The sequence below is a fragment of the Ochlerotatus camptorhynchus genome, unplaced genomic scaffold, assembly GCF_037179485.1.
Source record: "Ochlerotatus camptorhynchus isolate MF236.1 unplaced genomic scaffold, CSIRO-AGI_Acam_v1.1 ptg000330l, whole genome shotgun sequence".
NCBI lineage: Eukaryota > Metazoa > Arthropoda > Insecta > Diptera > Culicidae > Ochlerotatus > Ochlerotatus camptorhynchus.
The window spans coordinates 10078772-10106732 of NW_027040818.1; the positions used below are offsets into that span (position 1 = coordinate 10078772).

Here is a 27961-nt window from a genome sequence, read left to right on the forward strand (position 1 = left end):
GTTGTGTGTGAACTTGAAAGGCGCTTATTCAACCTTTTCCCGGTTATCCAATAATCACTACACAAGCTTTCTCTTGAAGCCGGGTTAAATACTGTTTACGCTTTTTTATGAAGGATTTTATTTTGTTTATTTTGCTGTGAATCAAATTAATCGAAATTAGTTACAAATCGTCACCAAATTATTTAACTCTGCACCGGAACCTGGAATCGAACTCGAGACGACCTCATTGGCAAACCTTGACACTACCAACTGTGCTACGCCAACACTTTGAACTTATGTAAACAAATCAACATTCTCTTCTACAACAAAATCGCTGAGTAGAGGCTTTATAATAGTACACATGAATCACTTTTCTCGACTAGTTATAAAAGAACAGAGTAAAAGCTGTAAAACTGCACACGTCTAAAAATAAACCTAGTTGACTGTGAAAATGCTTCCGAAGTTGCTCTAACACAGTTTATAAGCTTATTTATTAAGGTTATTTAGTTGTTGAAAAAGCACTTTTGATGTTTATGTTATTCAGCAAGAGTGGTTGGTTGTGTAGAAGCCATCAAATGAGTAATATATTCATTTTGTTAGCTTTGTTTTGCAGCTACTAGTTGAAAGTTGGGTAGTGTGTGTATAGAAGTGACATTAGCGTTTATTGGCTGATGTTATTCAGTGCGACTGACAAATTGAATAATGGTTGTGAGAAAGTTGAGTAAATGCTCTCCAAAACTATTTTGCTAGCTTTTGCTTGTAGCTGTATCTGCAGCTTCTTTTCAGCTACTTTACAGCAGAACGCCGGAAAAGTTGGCTTACAAAGCTGAAAATGTTAGTTGGGAATGTCGAATGGACAAAAGGTCGAATTGTACTTCGAGGGATAAAAGGTCGAAGGGACAAAAGGTCAAATTGAAATTTGAGGGACAGAAGGTCAAATGAACAAAAGGTTGAATTGAACTTAGAGAGACAAAAGGTCGAATAGGCGAAAAGTCGAATTGAACTTAGAGGTACAAAAGGTAGAATGGACAAAATGTCGAATTTAAATTAGAGGGACTAAAGGTCGAGTGGACAAAAGGTTGAAATGGACAAAATGTCGAAAGGACAAGAGGTCGAAGTCAAAATGGACAGAAAGGCGAAGTGGACAAATGTTCAAAAAACCAACAGATAATTTGACAAATTATTGTTTAGACAATTTTCGCTTGGACTTAAGAATAACTAAAAAAATACTCCAAAAGAACTGCTCATGATTAGAAAAGTAATATATTCTAGAAAAATGCAATTATTTGTCTCTTAAATTGCCGTGACAAACATGATATCTATTTTTTACTTAATTTTCCAAAGAACCACTCATGATTTAAGGAAGGAAAAATATTTGAAAGTTAGCCACCCATCAACTTGTCCAGCTTATCCATTTTGACCATTTGTCCACTTCAGTGCTCGGAAAATCATGCTCAAATCTCATTCATTGAGTCTCCATGCGATGATAGACTTGCGTGCTAATGCGGCATACAAAATTCATGGTTGAGATTCTCATGCATATTCACGCACTTACACTCTCAACACCGAAAAATCATTTCAGCTTTAAACTCACAAAAACCTCTCAAACGTCAATGAGTATGCTTATGCATGTTGTGGTAGTTTTCCAATTACTGTTGTACAAACAATAGTATTAACAATGAATAACGATAAACTATAGAAACATGAATTTTCGAACCTGACGGCGCATAAACTCATGCATGAGATTTGAGGTTTTGAGCTTTTCCGAACACTGGTCCATTTTGTTCTTTTGGCCATTCAAGCTTTTTTTCTATTTTGAACTTTTGTCCATTAGACCATTTGTCCATTCGACCATTTGTCCATTCGACCATTTGTCCATTCAACCATTTGTCCCTCCTATTGATCAAAATGAATCTTGTGAAATTTTCAAAATGGCATCCTTAAAATTTTTCAAAAAATTGTTGCTCGGAAACGGCATTTCTGATCGAAATGACGTCTGAGACAAAGTTGTAAAGAAATTAATGTTTTTCTGGGGCAAAAAATATGATTTTTTTTTCGAAGAAAATTTAAAAAAAATTAAGACCCATCTATCTCAAAATGCCCGGTCAAGGAATTTTTCGGGTTGAAAAATGTCTCGATTTTCCTGGGCATAAAGTATTATCATAGAGGTAACTCTAAGACCACGTGATTACCTTTCACCCCAGCAGGCCTGGGTTCAATCCCAGTCGGCGCCGCCGGGATGTTCTGAGGCATAACATCTTTGATCACGCCTTCCTTCGGATGGGAAGTAAAGCCGTTGGTCCCCGGTTCATGAGTTGATGGGTCGATAGGTAGGGTCCAGGTGTGGGAGCTGCCTTCCTGGCACGTCTTTAGCATTGGTGCTCAGCACGGAAAACAAGATCGACGGAAAAAACAAACCAAAGGAAAAAAAAAAAACTCTAAGACCAGAAGGTCCCGAAGAAACGCACTTAACTTTTTGGCACAGCTCTAGTACTATCTTCGGTCCCAAGCTAATCGATGCACCCCTCGAGACATAGGAAAATCCACGAACCCCTCATTTTATCTGCCAAACTTTCATAACGAATCAAAACAAACAAAGTGTAGTACTAGAATTTCGACTAGAATGGGGTACGCTTATAGATTTACTTGGGACCAATAGGTTAGTCAAGTAGTGAGCCAATTTAAAATCATTAGTTTCCACCGGTTGGTTAAGCCCTTCAATGATTGGGGCATTACCACATTTTATCCAGATAGCTAATTTTCCATGTAAACTTGTTTGATGGAATGTACAAAATCCCACCACATTAGAATTTTCATGAAATTCTAACAGTTTTACAATATTTTTTGACGACCCTAAAAATATTGTACTTTTTTTAAATTGTTTTAATTATTCAATATTATAATTTCAGTTAAATCATACAACAGATCAATTGTCGTTAATTTACTTTTCCTTGTTTCATTTTACCTACCCAATTATTTTTTCCAACTACTCCAACCTCCTCACTGCCTATCGAATCAAACTAATCACCCCCTCTCTTACCGTCACAGCTCTACGACGCCTTCCCGAACCGAAAGTTCCCGAATCAGTGCTTCTGCAACGTCACACTCATCATGGAGGAGCTGAAAATGGACAGCATCCTGCGCGAGTACCTTCGTGGTCCGGAAGGGCCACAGGGTCGCGAGGGTAAGACCGGCTCACCCGGACTGACCGTAAGTGTCTGCACTCTAACATGAAAGTATCCATTAATGTGAGAAATTTCATCCATTTTGAAGAAAAGTTGGGTAATAGTTTCTCATTTTTTAGTAATAGCAACTCATTAAATGGGTAAATGTTTTACCCATTCATGAGATACACGCTATTTAAAAGCTTCCCAATTTTAGGTAGAATTAACCCAGATCCGTTAAAACTGAACCTACCCAAAAATTGACAACGGGAAAACATTGACATGAATCCGATCAATTTTGTTCATATGTCAACTTGTCACTCCCAACATAGTTACCAATTTTTGGGTAGGTTCAGTTTTGACTGATATGGGCGGATTCTACCCAAATTTGGGTTAGTTTTTAAATAGCGTGTAAGTCACTTTGCTTCAAAATGGGTGTAATTATTCTCATTACGGGTTCTTTCGCCTTAGCATGTATAGCTATTATCCTATACACGACCGTTGAATGCGACTCATATTTGGGTACCGATCACTAAAATTCGCAAAAACGTACTATAGACTAAGTAAATGTTTACTCAAAGATAAGTAAATGTCGAGCAAAGTTTCGCAAAAAATATGTTCAAATATGATTTAAAATTCATATTCGAGAAAACATTTCTCAGTCTATGAGTGACCTACGTTTTTGCGAATTCGAGTAAATGCAACCTAATATGAAACGGATTCAACGGCCGTGTAGATTTCAATGCAATTCTATCATGTTTCCCCCCTTTCTCGCTCTTTTTTCCAACAGGGAGCAACGGGACCCGCCGGTGAGCGGGGCGTTGCCGGTCCCAAGGGTGACAAAGGCGACCGTGGAGAGCCCGGATTACCCGGAACGGAGGGTGAGTTAATAACAAACATTAAACCTTATCCTCTTACCATGAGTCCCCCCCCCCCCCCATTCTTTTCAGAACATCGACAGAGTTAAGTGCTGTCGAGCTTAATGAGTGTAATGAAAATTAAATTTTATTTCAACATCATTGTCTTTCCTTTTCATCCCTGTCTCCACAGGTATCCAGGGTAGCAAGGGGGAGTCCGGCTTGGATGGCATGCCGGGTCCTGCCGGTCTACCTGGATCTCCGGGACCGCCGGGTATTCCCGAGAACTACGATGTAAGTCAACTGTTTCTATTCACAATCCAACCGAAGAAAAAAAATATTTGTAATGTAACTAATTGAAATGATGAGTAACATTTTCTAACCTCATATTTCACCACATCTCCGCTGCAAACCGCAACTATCTAACATCAAAGTTTTACAATTTCATGCTTTCTTTCTTTCTCTTAACCCATAACACAATATCTGTTTTGTCAAAATGTTCTAATTCTAGACAAGTTGGAATCCATCGCGGATGTTCAAGGTATAACCAGAGTAACAGATAATTCACTGCAGATCTATTCAATTCATAACTAAATTTCGACACTTTCAATGACGCAAAAAAAAACAAACATTTCCATCAGAAACGTGGAAGCACTTTTACCGACATTGTTTCCTTTGAGTACCCCGAATTTGATCTCATTAGGGGTCGGCATCGGTCGGATGTAGCAGCCTGCCCCAAAGCAGCGAAATGAAATATTTATGTGAAACAATTCCCCAATTTGACACACACCCCCTGCTGCCAACCTACCCAAGGCACGACCTCTTGCATCATGCGGGCAACATTCCCACCACGCTTTCACCACAAAACCGATCCGATCCAGTTCGAATGAACCGCACCGCCCCCGAAATCCAAGGGAAAAAAGTCAAAGTGTCAGACAACCTTGGCATACATATTGGTGCTGTTGCTCTCTCGCTCTATTCATCGCATTGTGCAGGATCTGTGATTTTTCCCATTCTTGGCTTGTTTCTATATTTTTATTGGTCTCCGGATTGGTTTGACTCGGTCTGCCGCCGGGTCCTGCCGACATGAAACATGAAAATGTGTTTATGGTAGGCAAGCATAGTTGCTGCTGCTGAAATTGGATGAATAGAACAACGTCGGAGGAAGAAACAAACAAAAAGAAGCAGCAGGAATGAAAACAATTGTCAACCCCCGGCAGGCAGAAACTGTACGCTACCATACGTCGTAGGCACTGTCGTATTGTTGGCAGAAATATGACAAATCTAATTTCATTCAACTTCATGCTTGTGTGTACTTCTATTGTTTATTCAGTTGATGATAGGCGACGGCACGGAAGAGAGAAGAAATTGGACGGAAGTGGAAAAGGTACATCAATTTTCCCATCGCTCGAGGAGAAATGAGCTGTTTTGGCATTATTCGAATTCAATTAACTGATAGAAATGAGTTGCATCAATAGAATTTCAATTAAATGAAAGTGGAACAATGGAAAAGTATGTCTTTACAAGTGGGCTTCAAGCGTTTCGTCCATGTCATTTTAGCATTAACATATCATGAAAACGTATCCATTTAAATAAATTTATCGTTCAATAACATGTTTTCCCGCAGCAATTTTTAATGGATCTTGAACAAATGAAACATGATGATTAAACAAACGGATTCAGGTAATATCAGGAAGATTACCGCTCCTCCGACAGGTGGAATCCCAGGGTGGACAGGAATTATAGCCGGCTTCAATTTCCTGCGAAACAATGGCCGCAAATATGGCCTTAATCGCGATTTGAGGGTTCTTTATTGCCGATACTCGCATATCAGCCCCATTTGGTTTTTCATCACTTTTGAGTTAACCTCAGGAATGGTGTTTATTTGTATCGAAGTTTTATAAGCCACACTGCAAATGACAATTTTGAATGGAGAAATCGCGAAATGTGTCATGTTCTTCCCATATATTGAAAGTACAAATTTAGATTTTTTGCCGAGGTGGGCACCACCAAGCAGCTCGGCATCTTATTTTGCTGGATCTCAGTGAACAACTTGCCGAGATATCAGCTAACAAACATAAATAAACAAAATCATTGAAGGTTGTATGGAAACTATGGTGGATTACTATGAAATATTTTCAAATTTCACTAGTATCACTCTATCTTTGGTTAAAGTAGCCAGAATGTTGTCAACATTTTATATGTGGTTGCCATGACAATGCCTTGTTGCCAAGCATGGAAAAATCCATGTGACTCTGCATGTAGATTCGGAACAGACAGCAATAGAAGGAATGCATTATACACTGAACGGCAACCAGAGATGCCAGATTTACAGATATGTCTGTGAATTTACAGACTTTTATTTTTTTCACAGACATTTTTTTTCGTTACAGACATTTACAGATTGTTTAGTTTTTTTTTCACAGATATTTACAGACTTTTGTAATCGAGAGAGAATTTTAAAATTTGTTTGGTTACACTGTTTTACATCTTTAATCAAATCCACCACACGAACGAGCAGTCACTGTTATAGATGCCATGTTGAATCCAAATCGAACATTTTCCATACGATTTGACGGTTTGTTTTGATACGTCAACTTACGTTGGTCGGTCTATAACTTGACTGTCTATAGTCACTGTCAAAAAGTGAATGAAACGGACAGTGTGTTTCCATCCTATTCCTTATTTTTATTCGAGAACAGTTTTAGCAGCCACACAGACATAACATTCGCAAGTTGTTCATCGAACAAGCATTTAACGGTAAATTTAAAAGTATCGTAGTTGGTAGTACCGCCACCTGTGGCGCGCATATTGTGTTTGAGGTTTACTCTTGCGTTTGACGTTTAAAATTCCCTTGCGTTTGACATTTACACACTACCGCCATCTGTTCAGCGTACTACCCACCACAGTGTATTCAACAGATGGCGGTAATGTTTTATTGACGATGTTTTACAGTGAGAAATATTCAATGTGTTATGTATGTCCGTCTGTGGTTTGAGTGCTGAACGAAGCAGCCATTTTCGTCGTTGTACCTGAATAAAAGTCATTAAAATGTTTTAAAAAATCGAGAAAAATCAAAGGGAACCCAAGAGGAAACCCCATTACAAACTTTTACAAAGGATCAGGTTAAGGAAAAACAATATAAATACATGCACTAATCATTATGTTGAGTTCCATGTGATTTGAGGTATCGCACGATGCATTTCGGCGCATGTCAAAATCTGTCCACTTCCGGTACCCGGTACATTTGAAAGCGGCCATTGTGATCATTGGGTCTGAATATGTCCACCATTGATCTTATAGTAAAATTCTAATGTGATTTGAGGTGTCGCAATATGAGTTTTTGACAGTGCCTTCCCGTTTTTGGCAACACGACCTAATCAACTAATTCTTTCTTCAAATTTGGGCTAGCACTTCCTGGGGATTAATTTATGACATTTCAAGTAGATAGGATCTCCAAAGAGGGGTCCAGTGACATCAGAAATGGAATTAAGCGTTGGATGGGTTTTCTAGAAATTGAAGAAGACAAAAATCATGTGTTGCCAAAACGGGAAGGCTCTGTATCCATCTTTCGAGCATTCCCCAGTTAGATCTGGAGTTCACATTTTTGTTCATAGCTTTGGAACCATAATTCTAACCACAAAATAAATCAATAGCGATCTATGGGGATCTGAAACACTTCTTCTGGAATTTGTTCCACTCAAATTGATCCAGCCATCTCTGCGGAAAATGAGTGAGTTACACAGAAACATTTTCCGATACCGTTGAGATGAGCCTATTGGTATATGCCATTCGTCTCTCCGGGTCTTGGAACGAAATTATATTTTTCAAGTGATATCATAGCCTTGGTGTACGAGAAAGGCAAAAAGGTTGGTATCAGCAAATTGTGATACATTTATCCAATTTTTTCTCCCCCAAGTGTGTAACTATTTTGCAAAATTTAATGAATATGTTGCTTGATATATCTTATTTTAAAACTGTATTTGTAAAATCGATACAACAGTGTTAAGTGCCAATTCATCGTACTTGGCTTCGTTAAATTACTCAAGCTCTAGAAAACGTAGTTTACTTGTAGACTTTGTAAAATTTTCGAGCCTTATAAATCTTTTTGAATATGTCGAAAATCAACAAAAAATTTACTCATTCTAGAAGTATACACTCAAAGAAAAAATCACATATCCAATGGAAAATATTCATTAGAATTTCACATTACTTTCATGTGATATAATAATTGGGAATTGCACCACTAATTAACATGAACCCTATGTGTGAAATGAAACTTTTCCTGTAAAAGCTCGGAAAGTTTTACTCAGTCTATGAGTTAACAACATTTCAATAATATGAGTGAACTAATCACAACTTAGAGTCGACCTCATTTGTCGTGTAATTGTAATTTATCTTTTTGTTAACTGCTTTTTAACGTATACTGCGTAAATGGATGCATTTCCAGCTCCAATTAGGTTCAATTAGTTAAAAGCAGGTCTTTTCTGCTCGAACATGGCTTTACTGAAATTTCAAATTTGACAAACTATTTCGAGACAAAAGATGATTACCCCCTTCACACGCAAACCTTCTGTTAATTCTATGCAGCCCAATTACAGACATTTCTGTAATTCACAGACATTTTTCGCACACTTCCGAAATAAAAATCTGGCATCTCTGACGGCAGCCAAACGATTTTCTCGACCGAGGGAGAACCCGAAGGGATGCTTGAAAACCGAACGCTAAATTGAATGAGATATTTTTCGACTCAGTGATTTAAATCAGTTGAATTGGACATAACAGTTTTACAGTTTTTGCGTAACGCATATGTTTATGTGTTACAGTATAATTATTTTCTCCATGTTAATACCAATTTAAATTTGTCGATTTACGATTAAAGCTAGAAAACAAAAGGTGATTCTCTCTGCCAAATTCTCACTCAGCTCACTTAGCTGAATGCAAGCGTAAAAGGCTCAGCAAGCATGAAAAAATAATAAGTGATGAATCATCCACACTACTACACTCAAAATCGTTCGTGTTACGCTCAGCTCTAGGCACCTAATACATAGGTGCGAGACGGCTAATACATAGGTGCCACAGTCGGAAGAAGTGTTAGTTTGTTTACTAAAATGAATCGCCCATTTTGTTATGGCAAGTTTTGCTATAAGAAATGCTCCTCGTGTTTATTAGCGAAATTCACATCAAAGCTAGATTAATTGCGTAGGAAATCAGTTTGGCACGGCATTTGTGACCAGCATACACCTTCCGGTGGTATGAAACAGGTCCAAAACAGTCCAAATCCGCAGATAAAAAATTTTGTTTTGAATTTCTGTATGGCAAAATAGTGAACTTTTCGTGAACATTAACGGCAAAGAACTCACCAACACTGGGAGACCGTGAGTTCCTGCCCACCTGTCATAAAACCGTCTTGACATAGGTGACACAGTAGGAAGAAGTGTTAGTTTGTTTACTAAAATGAACTAAGCCCATTTTGTTATGGCAAGTTTTGCTATAGGAAATGCTCCTCGTGTTTATTAGCGAAATTCACATCAAAGATTGATTAAACGCGCTCAGCTGTCTGTTTAGCTCAATTCTGAGTTCATCGAAGAAAATAGAAGCAATGAGAATACGGACGAAATCAGAGCGGCTCACACCGAGATGTTTTTTTTTTATGACAGGTGGGCAGGAACTCACGGTCTCCCAGTGTTGGTGAGTTCTTTGCCGTTAATGTTCACGAAAAGTTCACTATTTTGCCATACAGAAATTCAAAACAATTTTTTTATGGGCGGATTTGGACAGGTTTTGACCTGTTTCATACGATCGGAAGGTGTATACTGGTCACAAATGCCGTGCCAAACTGATTTCCTACGCAATTAATCAATCTTTGATGTGAATTTCACTAATAAACAGGAGGAGCATTTCTTATAGCAAAACTTGCCATAACAAAATGGGCATAGTTCATTTCAGTTAACAAACTATTACTTCTTCCTACTGTGTCACCTATGTATTAGGCGCCTTGGGCTCACACAAGCTACTACTTGTTGCGATTTTTTCCCATGCTTGCTTGTTACCATTACAAAATTTTGCTTGTTGTGAAGAAATTTCTATTGTGTTTTATGAACTTATGAGCTAGGTCTGGCGAAGACGTAATGATTTTCGAACCAATTTGATCTGTTATTTTTAGAAGAAAACAGATAAATATATGGTTTCGAAATCCGATTATCAACTGGAAAAATCATACATCATCATGGATTGATATTGAATCATCTTTTCTTAATTTTCAACTTCTGCATGTTTTCATGAGCAATGAATGAAATGTTCAGCTTATATTGGATAGCATAGCACTCAGAAAAGTATCGAGAGCATAGTAGCATGACCATTAACTTTCTCATCTTCCACAAGTTGGATATAATAACGGCGCCGGTGGTGTATTGGTAAGCGTGATTACCTCTCACCCCAGCAGGCCTGGGTTCAATACCAGTCGGCGCCGCCGGGATGTTCTGAGGCATAACATCTCTGATCACGCCTTCCTTCGGATGGGAAGTAAAGCCGTTGGTCCCCGGTTCATGAGTTGATGGGTCGATAGGTAGGGTCCAGGTGTGGGAGCTGCCTTCCTGGCACGTCGGTAGCATTGGTGCTCAGCACGGAAAACAAGATTGTCGGAAAAAACAAACCAAAGGAAAAAAAAAAGTTGGATATAATCGGAGAAACTTTTGTTCAGTGCAAGTAAATATTGATACAGTTTGTTGCTTATGAAAACACTTTCCTGATTACTTGAACTGCTGAGTAATGTGTACTTAGTGAAACCAGTCTTGAAATAAGCTTCGTTTTACCGTGCATCGGTCAACTGCTTACGAAAACGAACAACGAAAAAACGAACATCCGAGTATTTTTTATTTGTTTTATCGTGGTTTTAAAGAGGTGTATTAAGCTTACAATGGACCACAATAAAACCATAAATGTTGCTTGGGCTGTCGTTTCAAGAGAGTCATGCACAGCTCATGCACTAATTTGCATTGTTTACAAATTTGATACTGAGGGGTGCCTACCTTATGTCGTCGCCAGACCTAGCTTATGATTGGATCATTGATTTCGTCTTACAGCAGTTGACTTCTGTTACACCACTTCTCGCTCAAAGTTGAACCTTAGAGGTAACTCTAAGACCAGAAGGTCCCGAAGAAGCGTGCTCAACTTTGTGGCTCAGCTCTGGTACTCTCTTCGGTCCCAAACTAATCGATTCACCCCTCGAAACATAGGAAAATCCACTAACCCCTCATTTTATCTGTCAAACTTTCATAGCGAATCAAAACAAACATAGTGCAGTACTAAAATTTAGACTTTAATGGGGTACGTTAATCGATTTGCTTGGGACCAATAGGCTAGTTAGTTTCCACCGGTTGGTTGAATCGATTATCGATGTCCTGTCATCGTGCATCGTCACTGGGTCAGTGACCTAACGGCCAATGCCGTACATTAGCTTCAACAAGCAGGGTAGCTGGAAGAGACAGGACTCGGAAAAAGTATTCTGCATCTATTGACAGCAAGCTAACGCATTGCTGCTTTCTAGCGATCCAGTCGATTGAACGACTTCTGAATTTTAAAACTATTCTCGAATTGCAATCGCTATCCACCATGTCATCAGTTCATTCTACGTCAACTAATCCTTCAAGACAAACGATAAAGTTTGAACTCAATTGTCACTTTAATGTACCATAGAGTTCGACTCCCTTCGATCAAACCCGTTTTGGTAGATTAACTAAATTTTCTAACTATCATCCCTCATAAATTTCGCAGTACCCAAAATATCGCGTCTATTTATTTGTCCGTTGAATATGACTTCAATTCTCAAAATATAGCAGATCACTCATAGACTGAGTAAATTTCTTCAATTTTCCACAAAAATCTGCTCGAGTATGAAGCAAATCGAAGACATTTTTACTCGCACTGAATAATCTGTTTCTCCAATTTCCTCATGTTCAAGCAGATATTTGAGAAATATCGAAATAAAGGGTGATACGGTCAAAATTTGGTCAATATCAACTTGACGTATTTCTTTCAATTTTGCATTTAAAAAACCTGAACACCCCTCATTTTGAAGGTGTGTGTGTGTGTAGAATGTTGCTCCTATTTTGATTTTGGAATTCACTCTTCAGTTGTCAAAATGCCGTCCAAGCAAGAAGAGCAGCGTATCAAAATTTTGCTCGCGCATCGCGAAAATCCGAGCTACTCGCACGCAAAGTTGGCAAAATCGCTAAAAGTTGTAAAGGAAACACCTGAAGAAGAAGAACGAGGTATCCCAAAACCGTCTCGATGAGTCTCATCGTCGCCCACTGGTCACCCACCATAGCCGGTCGAACTCCAGACCGAACTACCATTCATACTGGCGACAATGCTCAAATAACGTTGTCATCAGATCATTGTCGCCAGTATGAATGGTAGTTCGGTTCTAGATTCGTCTGGAGTTCTACCGGCTATGGTGATTGACCTTTGGGCGACGATGAGACTCATCGAGACGGTTTTGGGATATCTTGTTCTTCTTCTCCAGGTGTTTCCTTGTAGAGTCCATTTTTTCTATCACACCTCGCAATTTCAAAAGCACACAACTCAACGAGGTTCTATACATCTGCAAATTTCAAACATGGTTTACTTCTCTGCAGCAAACAACAAGTCTAAAATTTCCTCCAGTCTCCCCGAAGTGTTCCCACTTCACTCGGACATGGACCATAAGGCTAGCTTTTTCTAAGGCCTTACGGTTGTTCAGTTTACTACACACTTAATCTAGCTCGGTAAAATCTCCAACAGCCGATTACCTCGGTATTTACTTTTGCTGATACCTCTGCAAAATATCTGTTTGTTAGCTGATATCTCAGCAAAATGTTATTTGTTAGCTGAGTCTCGGCAATTGTTTTACTGAATCTCAGCAAAATAAATTGCAGAATCACTCGGCTGTTGGAATCTTTGCGAAAATTTTTAAGTGAACTGGTAGTAGTAGGTAACATCATACCACGAGTTCAAATCTCACCCGGACAAGTCACGAATGACCCAGAGTGTTAAAGTGACTATAATAATAATAAAAAAAGGAGATCCCGTTCCGTGAATCGCCAGGACGGGATTTAATTTTCATTTTGATTACTTGGATTTGTTCAATCCATCTTTGATCTGATACAGCGATTATTCACTGAGCAGACCTTTCAAGACAACCTTGAAAACAGACGTTCAGTGTAAGTGCCTTAAGTGAAAATATTTGGGTTGCTTCTCAGCCAATTTGAAGTGAAAACTTCAATTTAACGAAGTTCAAAAGTTCCGTACGAAAAGCATGGTAATCGGAAGTGGTTATCACAATAGGGGGAACCTTTTCCTTCTTGGCATTGAGCCGGAAAAGTTTAGTGGCATTTTGCCTGGATGATGGATCATTCTCATTGTGCTCAAATAAATTTCATCCGAAGAGGGATCAAGAGATTGCCCTTTTCCTTTGTGCTTAGACACTATGGCGGCAGAAGAAAGTTGCTCCAAATCGACTTCCAAGCAGATTACTTTAAGAATCCGACGGATCTAAGAAGAATTTTCCAACTCGATACCCAAGCAGGATTACCACGGGTAGGATCAAAGCGGAATAAGAATAGAAGATTTACAGGTACAATGATGATCACAAATTACTTTGAAGGAAAGTACCCAACAATTCAAAGCACAGCTTCCGATATTCTTCGATAACATCAGGTTGCTCAGAAATTTATCCAAACCATCGCAATGTTTGTCGAACACGTCTAAACATTTTTTTTTTGCTGGAGCTGGAGCAAAATAAAAACTCGGAGCAACATTAGAAAAATGCACATCACCTACCTAATGGTGCTGTAGGCAGTGTCTGTTTTAATCATTTACCATCACTCGCGAGAAGTAGAGCTTCAACCCATTGTTGATAAATTGCGTTCGTTTTGAATACCTTCGCTATGAAGTACGAGCGAAACGAATAAATGAGTTCATTATACAACAAAAAATACGCGTTTGCTGATATTCACCACTGCTTGATTATCCAACCCTAAATTGTCAAAATCAGAAGTGATCCTCAAAAGCAAAATAATCAAATTCATTTTGGGCAAAATGATTATTTTGAATACTATCGACTCCAGAGCCTAAAACCTCGATATTATCATCAATTCAGCATGAGGCAATAATTTTCCATCAATCTGAGTTATAAAAAACAACACAGCACGTTCTATAGCGCTATATTGGTGTAATATGAAAATAATCATTTTGCATTTGATCCTGAAAATCATCCCCACCAAGGTGAAGAGGAATATTTATATTGACAATAACACAGGCGATAATAAACATCCAGGCACGAATGAACAAAAACAAATGTTTACTTCGCTACTCAGCGGTTGCTGTGATCAAGAGAATATGTTTATGTCAAAATTCAAATTCATGCACACAGCAAAAAATAAATTTTAATATTACATCCAAGAAGATGCACTTCAATCGTGTCAAAAATCTCATGTAATTTTTATGGTCACAAAAATAAACAAGTACAGTAAAAGCAGCGTAATGTCAGTTCATGCACTGTATTAATGATAATTTTGTCCTTTTTTGCTAGTAATATTACACCATATTTTTGACACGATTGAAGCAACAATCAATACGAAACTAACGATTTTAAATTGGCTCACCACTTTAGTAGCCTATTGGTCCCAAGCAAACGATTAACGTACCCTATTCTAGTCGAAATTTTAGTACTACGCAATGTTTGTTTTGATTCGCTATGAAAGTTTGACAGATAAAATGAGGGGTTATTGGTTTTTCCTATGTTTCGAGGGGTGATTCGACAAGCTTGGGACCGAAGATAGTACCAGAGGTGAGCCAAAAAGTTGAGCACGTTTCTTCGGGACCTACTTGTCTTAGAGTTACCTCTATGATATTGAAGTGCATCCACTTTGATGTGATATCAAAATTATTTTTTGCTGTGCAGGTAGTTTGTCTATCAGTTAAGGTTGTCTTCTTTCTCAGCTAAGTTGAGTGTAGAAGGAATGATTTTTATCAGCACTGGCTGTTGGTTTGCGTGTGTGGCCTTCGGTTTGTGAGAAAAGGGTTTTGAAACGGTTTGTTTACAAATGCTGATAGGCCCTAATAGGTTGCTCCAGAGATAATCTGAAAAAAATAGCAACTGTTTTTTTCCGGGACTGAATACCCACATACCCAAACATATACACTCTCTACAATACGAGAGAGAAAGGTTGCGTTCTTTCATAGTTTAATCAACAATCAATACGAAACTAACGGTTTTAAATTGGCTCACTACTTGACTAGCCTATTGGTCCCAAGCAAACAACTAACGTATCCCATTCTAGTCGAAATTCTAGTACTACGCAATGTTTGTTTTGATTCGCTATGAAAGTTTGACAGATAAAATCAGGGGTTATTGGTTTTTCCTATTTTTGGAGGGGTGAATCGATTAGCTTGGGACCGAAGATAGTACCAGAGCTGAGCCAAAAAGTTGAGCACGTTTCTTCGGGACCTACTAGTCTTAGAGTTACCTCTGTGGTTTAATCCTCTCTTGGTGTTTACCGAATTGAGGATTAAGCTTTAATCCAAATTTCCGAAAATCGCGTATTATCCTCGATGGAGCAAGTTTTGTAAAGGTTTTGTCGCAAAAATGAAGAAAATTAGGATTTGATAAAGACGAGTGTTGATTCAACCGGAACCTGCTCGGAATAGGTTTGACAGCTATTTATTGACAAGAAATCACGAGTAAGTATGATCAACTTCGAAAGAGTACGGACTGGATCATTGAGCGAAGTTGTTATCAACCAATAAATACGACAAACATGAAGGGATACATTTTCGTTACTATTTTAATACCCCGTACAAGTGTCTGTTTTTATCATTTACCATCACACGCAAGGAGTATCGCTTCAACCCAGTGTAGATGAATTGCGTTTGTTTTGAAAATGTTCGCTGTTACGTACAAGTGAAATGAACAAATGAGTTGATCATACATCAACGAGTACACGTTTTTTGATATTTTCCAGTGCTTGATTATCAAACCCAAAATTGTCAAAATCAGAAGTGATCCTCAAAAGCAAAATAATCAACGACATTTTGGGCAAAATGATTATTTTGAATATTGTCGACTCCAGAGTCTAAAACCGGGATTTTATCATCAGTTCAGCTTGAGGCAATAATTTGCCATCGGTTTGTGTGTAAAAACTAACACGACACGTCCTTCAGTGCTATATTTGAGTAAAATGAAAATAATCATTTTGCATTTGATCTTCAAAATCATCGCCACCAAGATGAAGACGAATATTAATATTGACAACAACGGAGGCGATAATGAACATCCAGCCACGAACGAAGAAAAACAAATGCTGACTACGATACTCAGAGGTTGCCTTGGTCAAGAGAATTGTGTTATGTCAAAATTCAGATTCATGCAGGTAGTTGGTCTATCTGTTAAGGTTGTCTTCATTTTCAGCTATGTTGAGTGTAGAAGGAATAATTTTTATCAGCACTGCCCCGTACAGACTATGGCTTATATCATGTAGTATAGACTGTCTTGCAATGAGCACTCATACATCTAGTTTTCACTGGAAATCCTATGTATGAGTGCTCATTGCAAGGCAGCCTATATTACATGATATAAGCCATAGTCTGTACGGGGTATAAAACTGCAGAATCCATCTCCATATGAGTTGCCATTGTTTAAGCAATGCATCGGTTTGTTTCTATTTTAAAGACCAAGCGTCTCCATGGTCACTCGCTCTTACTGATCGACGGTTGTAAGTTTCAAAGAAACCATTGATTAGTTCGCAAAGAAGTCCGCTGCTCCACCACCATAACGGAAGCCAAATTGCTAACGAAAGATAAAGTTGATGAAGAGGATGGTTGTCCCAGAATGTTGCACAATGTTTTCAAAGTTTAATTACAACTTTCCAAATCAATCTACCATGTATCAATAGTGCTGGCGAACCTGCTTCCACGTTTCTGATCCCTTCTGCAGTTGCAACATTCTCTGCAGGTAAACTTTTTATCAAAGAACCTCACACACAAAAAATAAAACTACACTGAACCTAAAACCACAACAACTCTCACAGGATGATAGAAACAATATTATCCACACTCGAAAGAGACGGTGCGCTTTCGATTGAAGTGTATTTGTGTATCCGTATTTCTATACTTTTCTGTTATTTGTGAAGGAAGAAAACACACAAGACTGTTTGTTGATTCAAACTTGCTCCTTCACTTTGATTTCACCGTGTTTCTTGTTGTTTTCGACTCGATGACTTTTTGTTATAAAGTTTTCCTTTCTCCGGTATGCCTAGGCACACAATCAATGCTATCCTCGGTGATACTGACGGCAGGATTTTCTGTTTCTCTCTCTCTTTCTCTCTTTCTGTGTCTTCCCAACCGTGCATCCGCCATACAACTTTAGGAATCAATGCTGGGCTCGCAGATCCAAGGCATGCGGAGCGCTTTGCCCGGATCCAAGGGTGAACCGGGTGACAAGGGCGACGTCGGCCTACTTGGTCCGAAGGGCGAACAGGGCAGCAAAGGGGACCGGGGCGACCCGGGCCTCACCGGTGCCAAGGGAGAACGGGTAGGGGAAAAGCGATTTTCGCTGCGGTTTTCTCAACTCCTAGACTCGTAGCTGCCTGTGGGCTGTGGAGAATCGCTGTTGTTGTTGCGGCTGTTGTTGCTGGAGTGCTTGAGTTTTTGTGGCTGCGGTCAAAGCGGGGGACGGTGTTGACGTTGCATTTCTTCCGGGAAAGGATCCAAACCGACAAAAAGATGCGAACAGAATACCGAACATTTTAAACGAACCGGTTCGAAACTCTACCCATCTCATCTCACCACAATACCGCAAGTTCCACCCACCGTAGCATGCTCCAAGCGGTGTCATTAGCGTTGCAAAGCACTCCTACCCCTCGCTTAAACTTCGCAATCTGCAAACCGGAAGAAATGCAACCCCCCATCCGGCCCAGCCAAATTTAATCTTTTCTCACTTAGCAATAGCAACAACAGCAAAACTCTCGACAGCCCCACATAAATGTTGTTTTGATTTTTCTTTTCAAGACCGCTTTTCCACCAACTTTCCCCGTATTGCTCGAATAGGTAGCTTAAGCTTGGTTTCGTTTGCTCTGGACAACCTTCACCCTGTCGTCCCTGGGCTTTTATGTTGCGTTGTTTCTCCTTCAACCCCATTCCAAAGGTGGGAAAAGAAAAGTTTACTTTTCGCATCGCTTGAATAGCCTCTTGTCCTTAAAAAGTTTACTTTTAAAAAGCGATTCAGAAAAACATTCTCCTCCTCTTCACAGGAAACTGTTGGGTGTACCTTTAGTGGATTTCTTTTGTGTTTAATGCTATCTTCTTTGCATGAATGCTTGTTGCATGGAACGCTTTTCAATTGAGCTCAACTCTAATAAAAAAAAATTCAAATTCTCAGGGTCACACATCGATGGGAGCACCGGGACCGAAGGGATCGGTCGGTCCTTCGGGAGTTCCGGGAATCCCCGGTCAAACCGGATCCCCGGGAACGAAAGGAGACAAGGGACACACCGGTGACGTCGGACCGGCTGGACCACCGGGACCTCCCGGAATAGTGGTGAATACGGATGCAAAAAATACCACCGGCACATCGGATTGTCGCTGCCAACAGGGGCCACCGGGTTTGCCCGGTTTGCGAGGGCCAACCGGCTTCGATGGAACGCCAGGATTGCCAGGTAGGTGTTTCACTTCGGAATTTTAAGGTCGGATTGCAAGTTGACTTTTAGGAACTCATTTGACCAAGCAGACCGGGCTTAGGGACAAAAGGTCGAACGACAGAACGTCGGAAGGACAAAAGGTCGAAAGGGACAAAAATCAAAAGGGACAAAAGGTGGAAAGGGACAAACGGTCGAAAGGACTAGAGCTGATGTAAATATTCTGAAACTGATTTATCATGAATTCAAACAAATTCTTGAAAGTAAAATATGATTTTATACTATTTTCCCTTCTTTGAAAACTACCCGTTCTTTAAAATTTGGTTTTCATTTTGCTGTAATGTTGAATTATATAATAAAAAATACTATCTATTCAACATACACAACGGCTCATTTTGTCCGATAACAAAAGCAAATCCCCTACTGTTAATTGACCTGCAGGTATAACATTGAAAAATATACCAATTCGTCAAAAACTAAGAAATCATCGTATATACAAGAAACGACTTGCATTAATCCCCACTGTCGCAAAATTTCCAATTTCAGGAGAAACCGGTATGCCAGGACACCCAGGTCTACCGGGCGACAAAGGCGACAAGGGAAACACCGGCCCAAAAGGTGAAAAAGGCCCGGAATTCATCATCAACGAAAACGCCTCATTCAATTCAACCCGGGTAAGCACACAAACGCACGCACACCTCCATCTGTTAATCCCCTATCAAATTCTATCGCCCACCGATTCAAATCCACACGCCCTAACCACTTCCGATCGGGTCGGTAATTCCAAGTTTTCCCAACAACCTCAACCGTCAACTGTAAATCCCCTCGTAATCCCATAAACTAGAATTAATTGCCATCTTTTGTACGGGTTTCCGTTCTCCTTCGTATATTCCCATCAGGCGACCAAAGGCGAAAAGGGCGAACGGGGGCCTCGGGGTCGGCGCGGCAAGCCCGGCCCCATCGGACAACCGGACATCAACTCGTACCCGGTAAGTAGTTCAACGCTCCAAAGCCAAAACCGTCGCATCACAGTCGTAGTCATAGGCGGCGTCCTCGTCGTGACAGGATACAACAAGATAATTAATTTTCCCCTGTCAGACGTCAGGAATGTTGATCCACGCTGCTGGAGCTCTACCGTAAAAGAGCAAACAGCAGCGTGTCGTGTGCATGGCTGGGAAAGTATCAACGGTTCAGAAAGGAACAATTTCCCAGACAGAGATTCGCAGCCATTTCTGCGAACCAACTCCCGCCGGACCACATGCGACAGATAGGGATTCCAGCAAGTGCATCATTAAATTTTTCCCTCCTAACAAACGAGCTTAAATTTAGTTCACATACAGAGACCAGCTCTCGCCCTCAGATGTGGGTGGATGATTTTGCTCATGTTATTTTTCCTCTCTACATGTTACTTTTACAATTGCTGATGCTGCTGCTACTGGTGCTCGGGTGACCCATTGACCGTCAACCCAGACACTAAAGGGAGATAAAGGACCAAAGGGGGACCGAGGCGATGTTGGGGTAAGTAACAGTGATTCTTTTTTTTTTTTGCTATCTTAGTTATATGCTACAACTGGAGGGGAATCGTTTCTTCGTTGCACATGTAAACCTTATCGTTAAGTGCTGTGGAATCCCAATTAATGCAGTCAGTTCTGTGGTGTGGAAGCTGCAACCGCCGGCTGCTTGATGTGCTTCCCCGGTACGTGGGAGTTTGGCTGGTGGGAATTTTCATCAGAGGACACGAATGGTCTGATGTCTGATAGCATGAACTATTACTCTCCTAAAGGTTGAATGTTAGTTGGAATGGAGAATGTAACCATCAAAGGAATTATTCAATTTAAGCTTGCGGGAAATTCTACGAATCCCATTGAAGGGATTTGCAGCATGGAAGTTGGCAATGTTTCAGCTTTAGTTGTAGATTGGTAGTTAATTGCCGCTTGATTGATTCGTTTACAGTTGTTTGGTATTTAATTTATAACATTGGGAAACTTTACAAACTTAATGATGATTGACTGTAAAACCTTTCCAGTAACCAATTAACCTTTATACCTACCCAACTTTATCCCGAAAAACAAAATTGTTGTTGCTCCCATTTCTTTAGTATTCAACCGATTTTGTTGACACAGGTTCCAATTAATCAATAATTCCGCTATCATCTGTTTACTTGCTGATGGTAAACTTTTATCACTTTAATTTATGGGTTCATGATTTGTAGACAGAGGGCACAATTTGATTTATATTTTTCCATGAGAATTTTGGCTTTTTTACACAACATGTCAAAAAATCAGCGATGTGTTTGTTTTCGTTTTTGAATTATATTTTTTTGAAGTTATCAAGTTTTGGGTTTTCGCTCAATACTACCATGCGACTAGACAACCATGTTACAGTCGCTCTAAATCAATGGAGACTCATGGTAGTCTAGCGAAAACCTAAAACTTGATTACTTCGAAAATATGTAAATCATTTATATGTTGTGTAAAAAGCCTAAACATTGATGGAAAAATATAAATATTTTGCGCTCTCTGTCTACAAACCATGAAAACCCTAAAATAAGAAATACAAGCAATGTGTTGACGTAGGATTACAACATATTGGGGGTGCAATTAAAAAAAATAAAATCGACCGTGTTACGAAAAGTGCTCAGACTTTGACCACTTAGAACTCTGTCAATAGCGGATAGATTTTAATTCTAAACAAATCAATCGATCGAAAAATTTTCTACAAATCTGCTGATATGAACACTTTATCAATTTTCAATAGGTCACTATTGAAAATCACACAAATATCCAACAGTTGCGATGTTGATCAAATTTATCACCGACTGCCTGCAAAAAGCGCTTTCCCTAACAAAGATTTCAAAACCGAATTCCATCCGCTTTCGCCGGTCGGCTATCACCAGCAGCAGCAACAGTGCTTTCGGCGTGGCGTTGAACACTGTTCTCCAGTACACAACGAAAGGTTCCCCGCAAGCAGCTAGCTATCAAGCCTGCCTTCAAGAACCCTCGATTCACCGAAGATGGAGGAAGAAGCCGCACCGCTACTGATCGGATTCAGTTGCTCGTCGTGAGTCGCTGTGGGCCATCTATGCCAAACGCGTCACCCTCGTTCCAACCAACATACAGCTCACCAGCCTAACCAGTGTTGAACACCCTAATAGCTCAGCGCATTACTCAACCATCATAACAAAACAATTCTTTTCAGGACCACCATCAATTATTGTTGTTTATGAGTTAATTTTTATTGAAGATTCGCTCGTCTTGCTGCCAGCCACATCACCCCCAAAGCTCTTTTATAATGTACCCAGCAACCAATCGTTTTTGGTCAAATGCGTAGCAGTATTAACGTGGTACATAAAATTTCTCGCAATGACCGAATACCACATGACCTTGTCAATTAACCAGAAATACTTCAAAATAAGGTTAGGTTTTCTCTAAAACGCTAGAAAAAACCAAAAAATCTCGAATTTATATGATTGATCACAAATATATCGTGATTGGAAAACTTGAGCAAGAAATTCCTCCAATCAATTTTCGTTTTTTTATGATCTATTGAATAAACCAAAAAATCCGTGCGTTTTGTGCACGAAAATGCGTAATTTTGTCATCAGAAAACGAGGCGTTTCCGTGATGGAAAAAAAGTGGTTTCCCTAACACAGTTGCCAAATATTTATACCGACCACGTAATCCTACGTCAAATCTTCGGTCGTGTCTTGGAAACAACCTCTTACTTTTTCAATCCATCACGGATACGAATTTTGTTCATTTAAATCAAAATATGAATGTTTATACTCTAAACACATTGAATTAAAAAAATTGAAAGGATGTTTAAAATAAAAATATTTATGTTTGAATTAAATTCAAGAGCATGTTTATTTCAACAATATCGAAATATCAATTGTATTTGACACTGAAGTGTTTGTGTTTGGCGTGGGTGGCGAATAAGAATAAAATCGTTGGCGGTGATAAAGGCGTAGAAGACCAACCAGAAAACGGTAGTGCTTTCGCTGGTCATTTCACAGGATCTGGTAGTGGCCCATAAGATCAAGAACTGACCGGAGCGCCAGTGGAGCTGGTGAACACAGAACATTCGTTGTTACCGGGGGTTTTCCGAAAGATTACCCATCATTCGTGGTGAAAGACTGGTCTCTGGATGATGATGATGATGTTCTTCTGAGAATTGCTGCGTCGAGCGATTACCCACAAAACTTTCGATGGATTGAACCTTCTCACCAAGGGATTAGGATATGTGATCTCCTCAAAACCTGGCGTGGAAGAGGCCATCACTCGCACACTTCCTATTCAATTACACGAGACTGCCAGGAATATTATTTCAGAGACAGTACAAAACGGAAAGAGACATTCACCTAGTAAAACCGAAAAAAAAGAAATTCGAATTCTCGAAGAACTAAAAACAAAGCCGGTATTCTATACATAAGCGGACAAAGATAATGCAGTAGTGATTTTAGACAAAGAGGACTATGACAATCGGATGACGGAAAAAAATGACTAATGGCCCATACAGACAGTTGAGGATTGACCCCCTCCCATCTGTGGTTAAACATGTGGATAAAACGTTGAAAGAGTGCAAGGCGTTTATTGGCAACACTACGAATCAATTGAAAGTTTCAAATCCTATTCTACCTAGGATCAAAGGTTTACCAAAGATTCACAAGCCAGGAAACGAAATGAGGGAGATTATCTCGGCTGAACGATCCCCCACTCATAAGCTTGCCAAATGGTTAGTAAAGGAATTTCAAAATATGCCTAAACCCTTTACCACTCGCTCAGTTAACAGCACACAGGAATTCTCGCAAATCAACTTCAGGCATCAGGAGGGATTCGGGAAGATGAAGTCATGGTTTCATTTGATGTCACAGCACTTTTTCCGAGTGTACCAGTAAAGGAAGCCATCAGCCTTTTAGAGGACTGACTTCTGAAGCAACGTGAGGATTCTACTTGGAAAAACAAAGTTCGATCATATCTCAAGCTTACTCGTCTTTGTATGGAGGAAAATTATTTCATTTTCAGAGGATATTTTTATAAACAAACTAAAGGCGTGCCTATGGGCAATCAGCTTTCTCCATTTTTATGTGAATTGTTCATGGCTAACCTAGAAAATACTCTGGAGGATAGGGATTTGTTGCATTTTTAGCATTGTCAAAAGGGAAATATTATCAAAAACTTTGGAGGCCATAAGCAACGTTCACAAGGACATCAAATTTACTCACGAAGAAGAGAGAGACGGCAAACTCCCCTTCTTAGATCTTCTCATCATTAGGGAAACGTCTTAGTTCAATTTCGAAATCTATAGGAAACCAACAAACACAAAGAGAGTAATACCATAGAGGTAACTCTAAGACTAGAAGGTCCCGAAATAACGTGCTCAACTTTTTGGCTCAGCTCTGGTACTCTCTTTGGTCCCAAGCTAATCGATTCACTCCTCGAAACATAGGAAAAACCAATAACCCCTCATTTTATCTGTCAAACTTTCATAGCGAATCAAAAAAAACATTGCGTAGTACTAGAATTTCGACTAGAATGGGATACGTTAACCGTTTGCTTGGGACCAATAGGCTAGTCAAGTAGTGAGCCAATTTAAAATCGTTAGTTTCGTATTGATTGTTGGTAATACCAACCGGTGGAAACTAACGATTTTAAATTGGCTCACTACTTGACTAGCCTGTTGGTCCCAAGCAAATCTATTAACGTACCTCATTCTAGTCGAAATTCTAGTACTACACTATGTTTGTTTTGATTCGCTGTGAAAGTTTGACAGATAAAAAGAGGGGTTCGTGGATTTTCCTATGTTTTGAGGGGTGCATCGATTAGCTTTGGACCGAAGAGAGTACCAGAGCTGAGCCAAAAAACTGAGCACGTTTCTTCGGGACCTTCTGGTCTTAGAGTTATCTCTATGGTAATACCAAGCACTTCAAACCATTCCCATCAACTCAAAATGGCCGCTTTTCACCACATGGTTCACAGTGTGCAAACTCTTCCTCTTAGCGATACACGCAAATCAAAGGAAATAGCTCACATTTTTGAAATCGCTAGACTTAATGGGTATCAAGAAAAAAACATTCAAGCAGTAATCGATAAAAGAACAAGGAATCATTTAAGGCGTATTTCGACAACTCTTACACCAGTAACTGAGGGTTTATACGGGTAGCGGTGATTTTCGACAAAAACATTGCCAAACCATTGATTTCGAAGTTTAGAAGTTTTGGCCTAGATTTAGTATTCAACAGCAGGACAAATCAGCTGAAGTCACTGTTAGGATCAACAAAAGATTCAATAAATGTCTTAGCGAAAGCCTGAGTCTACCAAATCTCTATTGCACAGACGAAAAAAAATCTACATTGGTCAGACGAAAAAGACTTTAGAAACAAGGTTTAACAGGGTGTCTACTCAATCCAAGGAATCAAATTCCCTGAGTTTTCCAGGTTTTTCCAGGTCGGATGAAAAAAAATTCCAGGTGCATACACATTATTATTTTATCTATTTATCCGTCTGGAATCCCTTTTATGTACTTATTGATTTATGTTATTTTCGATTGTTCAAACTTGGGCGTTGGTACTTATAAGTCGGCACAGCAAAAAAGTTTTTGAATATTACAGCAGAACAGATGCACATAGGTTGTTTAATATTAATTTGTACAATTTATGTTTAGTAAATGCACCAATAGGGGAGGTACTTTAGTGCAATGTGTTCCTATGGTGGCTTAAAGAGTCTCCCTAAGCCGCTATAGAAGTACATTGTACTAACGTAATGTACTTCTATAGCGGCTTAGGGATACTCTATAAGCCACCATAGGAACACATTGCACTAAAGTACCTCCACTATTGGTGCATTTATTCTACACATAATTTGCGAAAAGAAATTATATCCATGGGTGTAATATTGTATTTGGTTTTTGCAATCACATTAGTTATTCATACATTACGTCAATCAATATTTCATTCTTTTTTGGTATTTGTGTAGTATTTTTTTTAATTCAACGTATTTCGATAAAACGTTATATCAAAATTTGATAACAATATGCTTTCAAAAACAATATATCATTTTGATAATATGTTTGAGTTCAACTCTGTTTGGAAGATCAAGATAGAATAAATCATGGTTTCACATGTCTAAAATCTCTTAAGGTCCGTTTAGACTATCTGATTTCTTGGTCTGATTTTTTTTACTTTTTCCTTTATTTAACGTCGGTCTCTGTTCCGCAATCTAGTACCAATCACCGACGGACATCGTTTGCCATCCATTGACGGCAATCGAATGTGCAGGAAGGCAGCTTCCACACCTGCGTAGGATATCGTACCCATTCACAACACACATGGGCCGGGACCAACGGCTTTACTTCCCTTCCGAAGGAAGACGTGACCAGAGATTTTTATGCCTCAGAAAAATCCCACCGACCTCGACTGGGATTGAACCCAGACCCATTGGGGTGAGAAAGCAGTCACGCTTACCACTACACCACCGGTGCCGGCAAATGGTCTGATTTTGACCGCCGCCATAATGAAAAATCTGCTCGAATTTACTTTCGACACACTTTGTCGAACCCCCCTGTTTGCTGGTGTTCACACTGCTTGCACATGTCGAAAGAACTGCCAATTTAGATTTCAAAACAAAACTGTATCAGGAATCAAAAGTAAATACTTCCATCATGAATTACCGGAAAATTGCTCTAGTTTCGGCAGACGTATTTGCTTCTATTATTTTAAATGAAATGAGAAAGAGAAGGTGAACTTTGTGGAGTAGGAAATGGTTGCTCAGGAGGAACACCGGCTGGGATCTGGCTCATCTTGTCTATCAAGAGTTGCGATATGAAGATGAAAATGGATTTCAAAACTTCGCCAGGATGTCGATACCAACTTTAGACAAGCTAGTGGGAAAAGTTCTCACTAGATATACAGGATTCCTTGAGTTCTGAAAATTTCTGTTAACAACTCAATTCTGCAAGGTCTTCAAACCTTCTGACGTCCCTGAAGTTTTGTTTCTGTTCTCCGGTAAAATTTCTTTAAAGATCAACAATCTTTCCTTACAATCTGCTAATTTCTCGGTAGTTCTACAGATTTCTTTGAAGTTCTGTGTGTTCTTCAGAAGTTCTGCAAATTTTCCTAAAAATCTACAAAGTTCCTGAATCCCTGAAGATTTAAGATCCTAAAAGATCAACAATTATCTCTGATGTTCACAAAATTTCTAATAATCTACAAACTTCTTGACAGTTCCGTATTTTTCTCTGCAGATTTTCATGATTCAATGAATATCTGCAAATATCTCTGAACATCTATACAATTTTCTAAAGAATTAAAAGAAATTTTTGAGCTTTCCGGAAGTTTTAGGAAGTATTCTGAAGTTTTTCTAATTTTTCTGAAGCTGTGCAAATATCTCTAAGGATCAGCGAACTTACCTGAAGTTCTGTAAATGTCTTTCAAAATCCAAGAACCACAGTAAAATTCTGAAAATTTATTTAAACATCTGCTAATTTTTCAGTAGATCTACGATCTATCCTCAGAACTTTTCTGAAGATCCTAAAATTTATTTCAAATTCTGTAAAGTTTTCTGAAGTACTGTATTTCTTCTCTAAAGATCTACGAACTGCCCTGAAGTTCCATAAATTTCACAGTAGATCTCCGAACTTTTCTTAAAGTTCTTTAAATTTCTTTGTGGATTCTTGATCTAAAGATCGGCGAACTTTCCCGAAGATCTGTGAGTTTTGCTGAAGTTTTGCATTTTTTTTCTAAAAACGTACGAAGTTTCTGACGTTCTACAGACTTCTCTTAAGGTCTACGGACTTCTTTTAAGGTCTACGGACTTCTCTGATGTTCTTTAGATCTATATATTTCCGACTTCCATGGAGTTCTGCAAAATATTGGACTTTTGTACTTCCCTGCGATTTGTTTTTGGAATTGAGGTGCTTTTCTGACATTTAACGAATTTTTCTGAAGATCTCACATTTGTGTGAAACTGTGAAACTTTCTGTCAAATTCCTGCAAGTATCTTTAAAGTTCTGTAAAGTTGTCTTAAGCTCCGTAGCTCTATTCCCAAGATCTACAAATAAAAACTTGAGGCTTTATAAATTTCTCAGTAGATCTACAAACTTCTCTGATGTTTTGTAAATTCCTCTCGGGTTACCCTGAAGATTTGAAAATTTCGTTGAAGATTACCTCAAGTTGTCAACATTTATCTGAAAATATTTGAGCTTCTTTGAAGTTTTAAATGTATCTCTCAAGATCTAAACATTTTCCTGAAATCGTGTAAAATTTTTTTTTTTAACCACCGAACTTCCC

At 39.1% G+C, this 27961-nt stretch overlaps 1 protein-coding gene across 7 annotated transcripts in view; it reads left to right on the forward strand.

The window, feature by feature from the left end:
- The window catches only part of Mp (Multiplexin), an 884548-nt gene that overhangs the window by 718731 nt on the left and 137856 nt on the right, over window positions 1-27961 (forward strand). For 3 of the 7 annotated variants that reach the window (XM_065230396.1, XM_065230401.1, XM_065230400.1), the window contains exons 10-17: window positions 3028-3189; window positions 3934-4024; window positions 4194-4294; window positions 17409-17573; window positions 18420-18696; window positions 19222-19349; window positions 19575-19664; window positions 20146-20193. In XM_065230396.1, the coding sequence (XP_065086468.1) occupies window positions 3028-3189; window positions 3934-4024; window positions 4194-4294; window positions 17409-17573; window positions 18420-18696; window positions 19222-19349; window positions 19575-19664; window positions 20146-20193 (1062 nt within the window). Of the gene's footprint in view, window positions 1-3027; window positions 3190-3933; window positions 4025-4193; window positions 4295-4511; window positions 4542-17408; window positions 17574-18419; window positions 18697-19221; window positions 19350-19574; window positions 19665-20145; window positions 20194-27961 lie in introns of all 7 variants that reach the window. The other 4 variants (XM_065230397.1, XM_065230398.1, XM_065230399.1 and 1 more) reach the window with 2 other exon arrangements.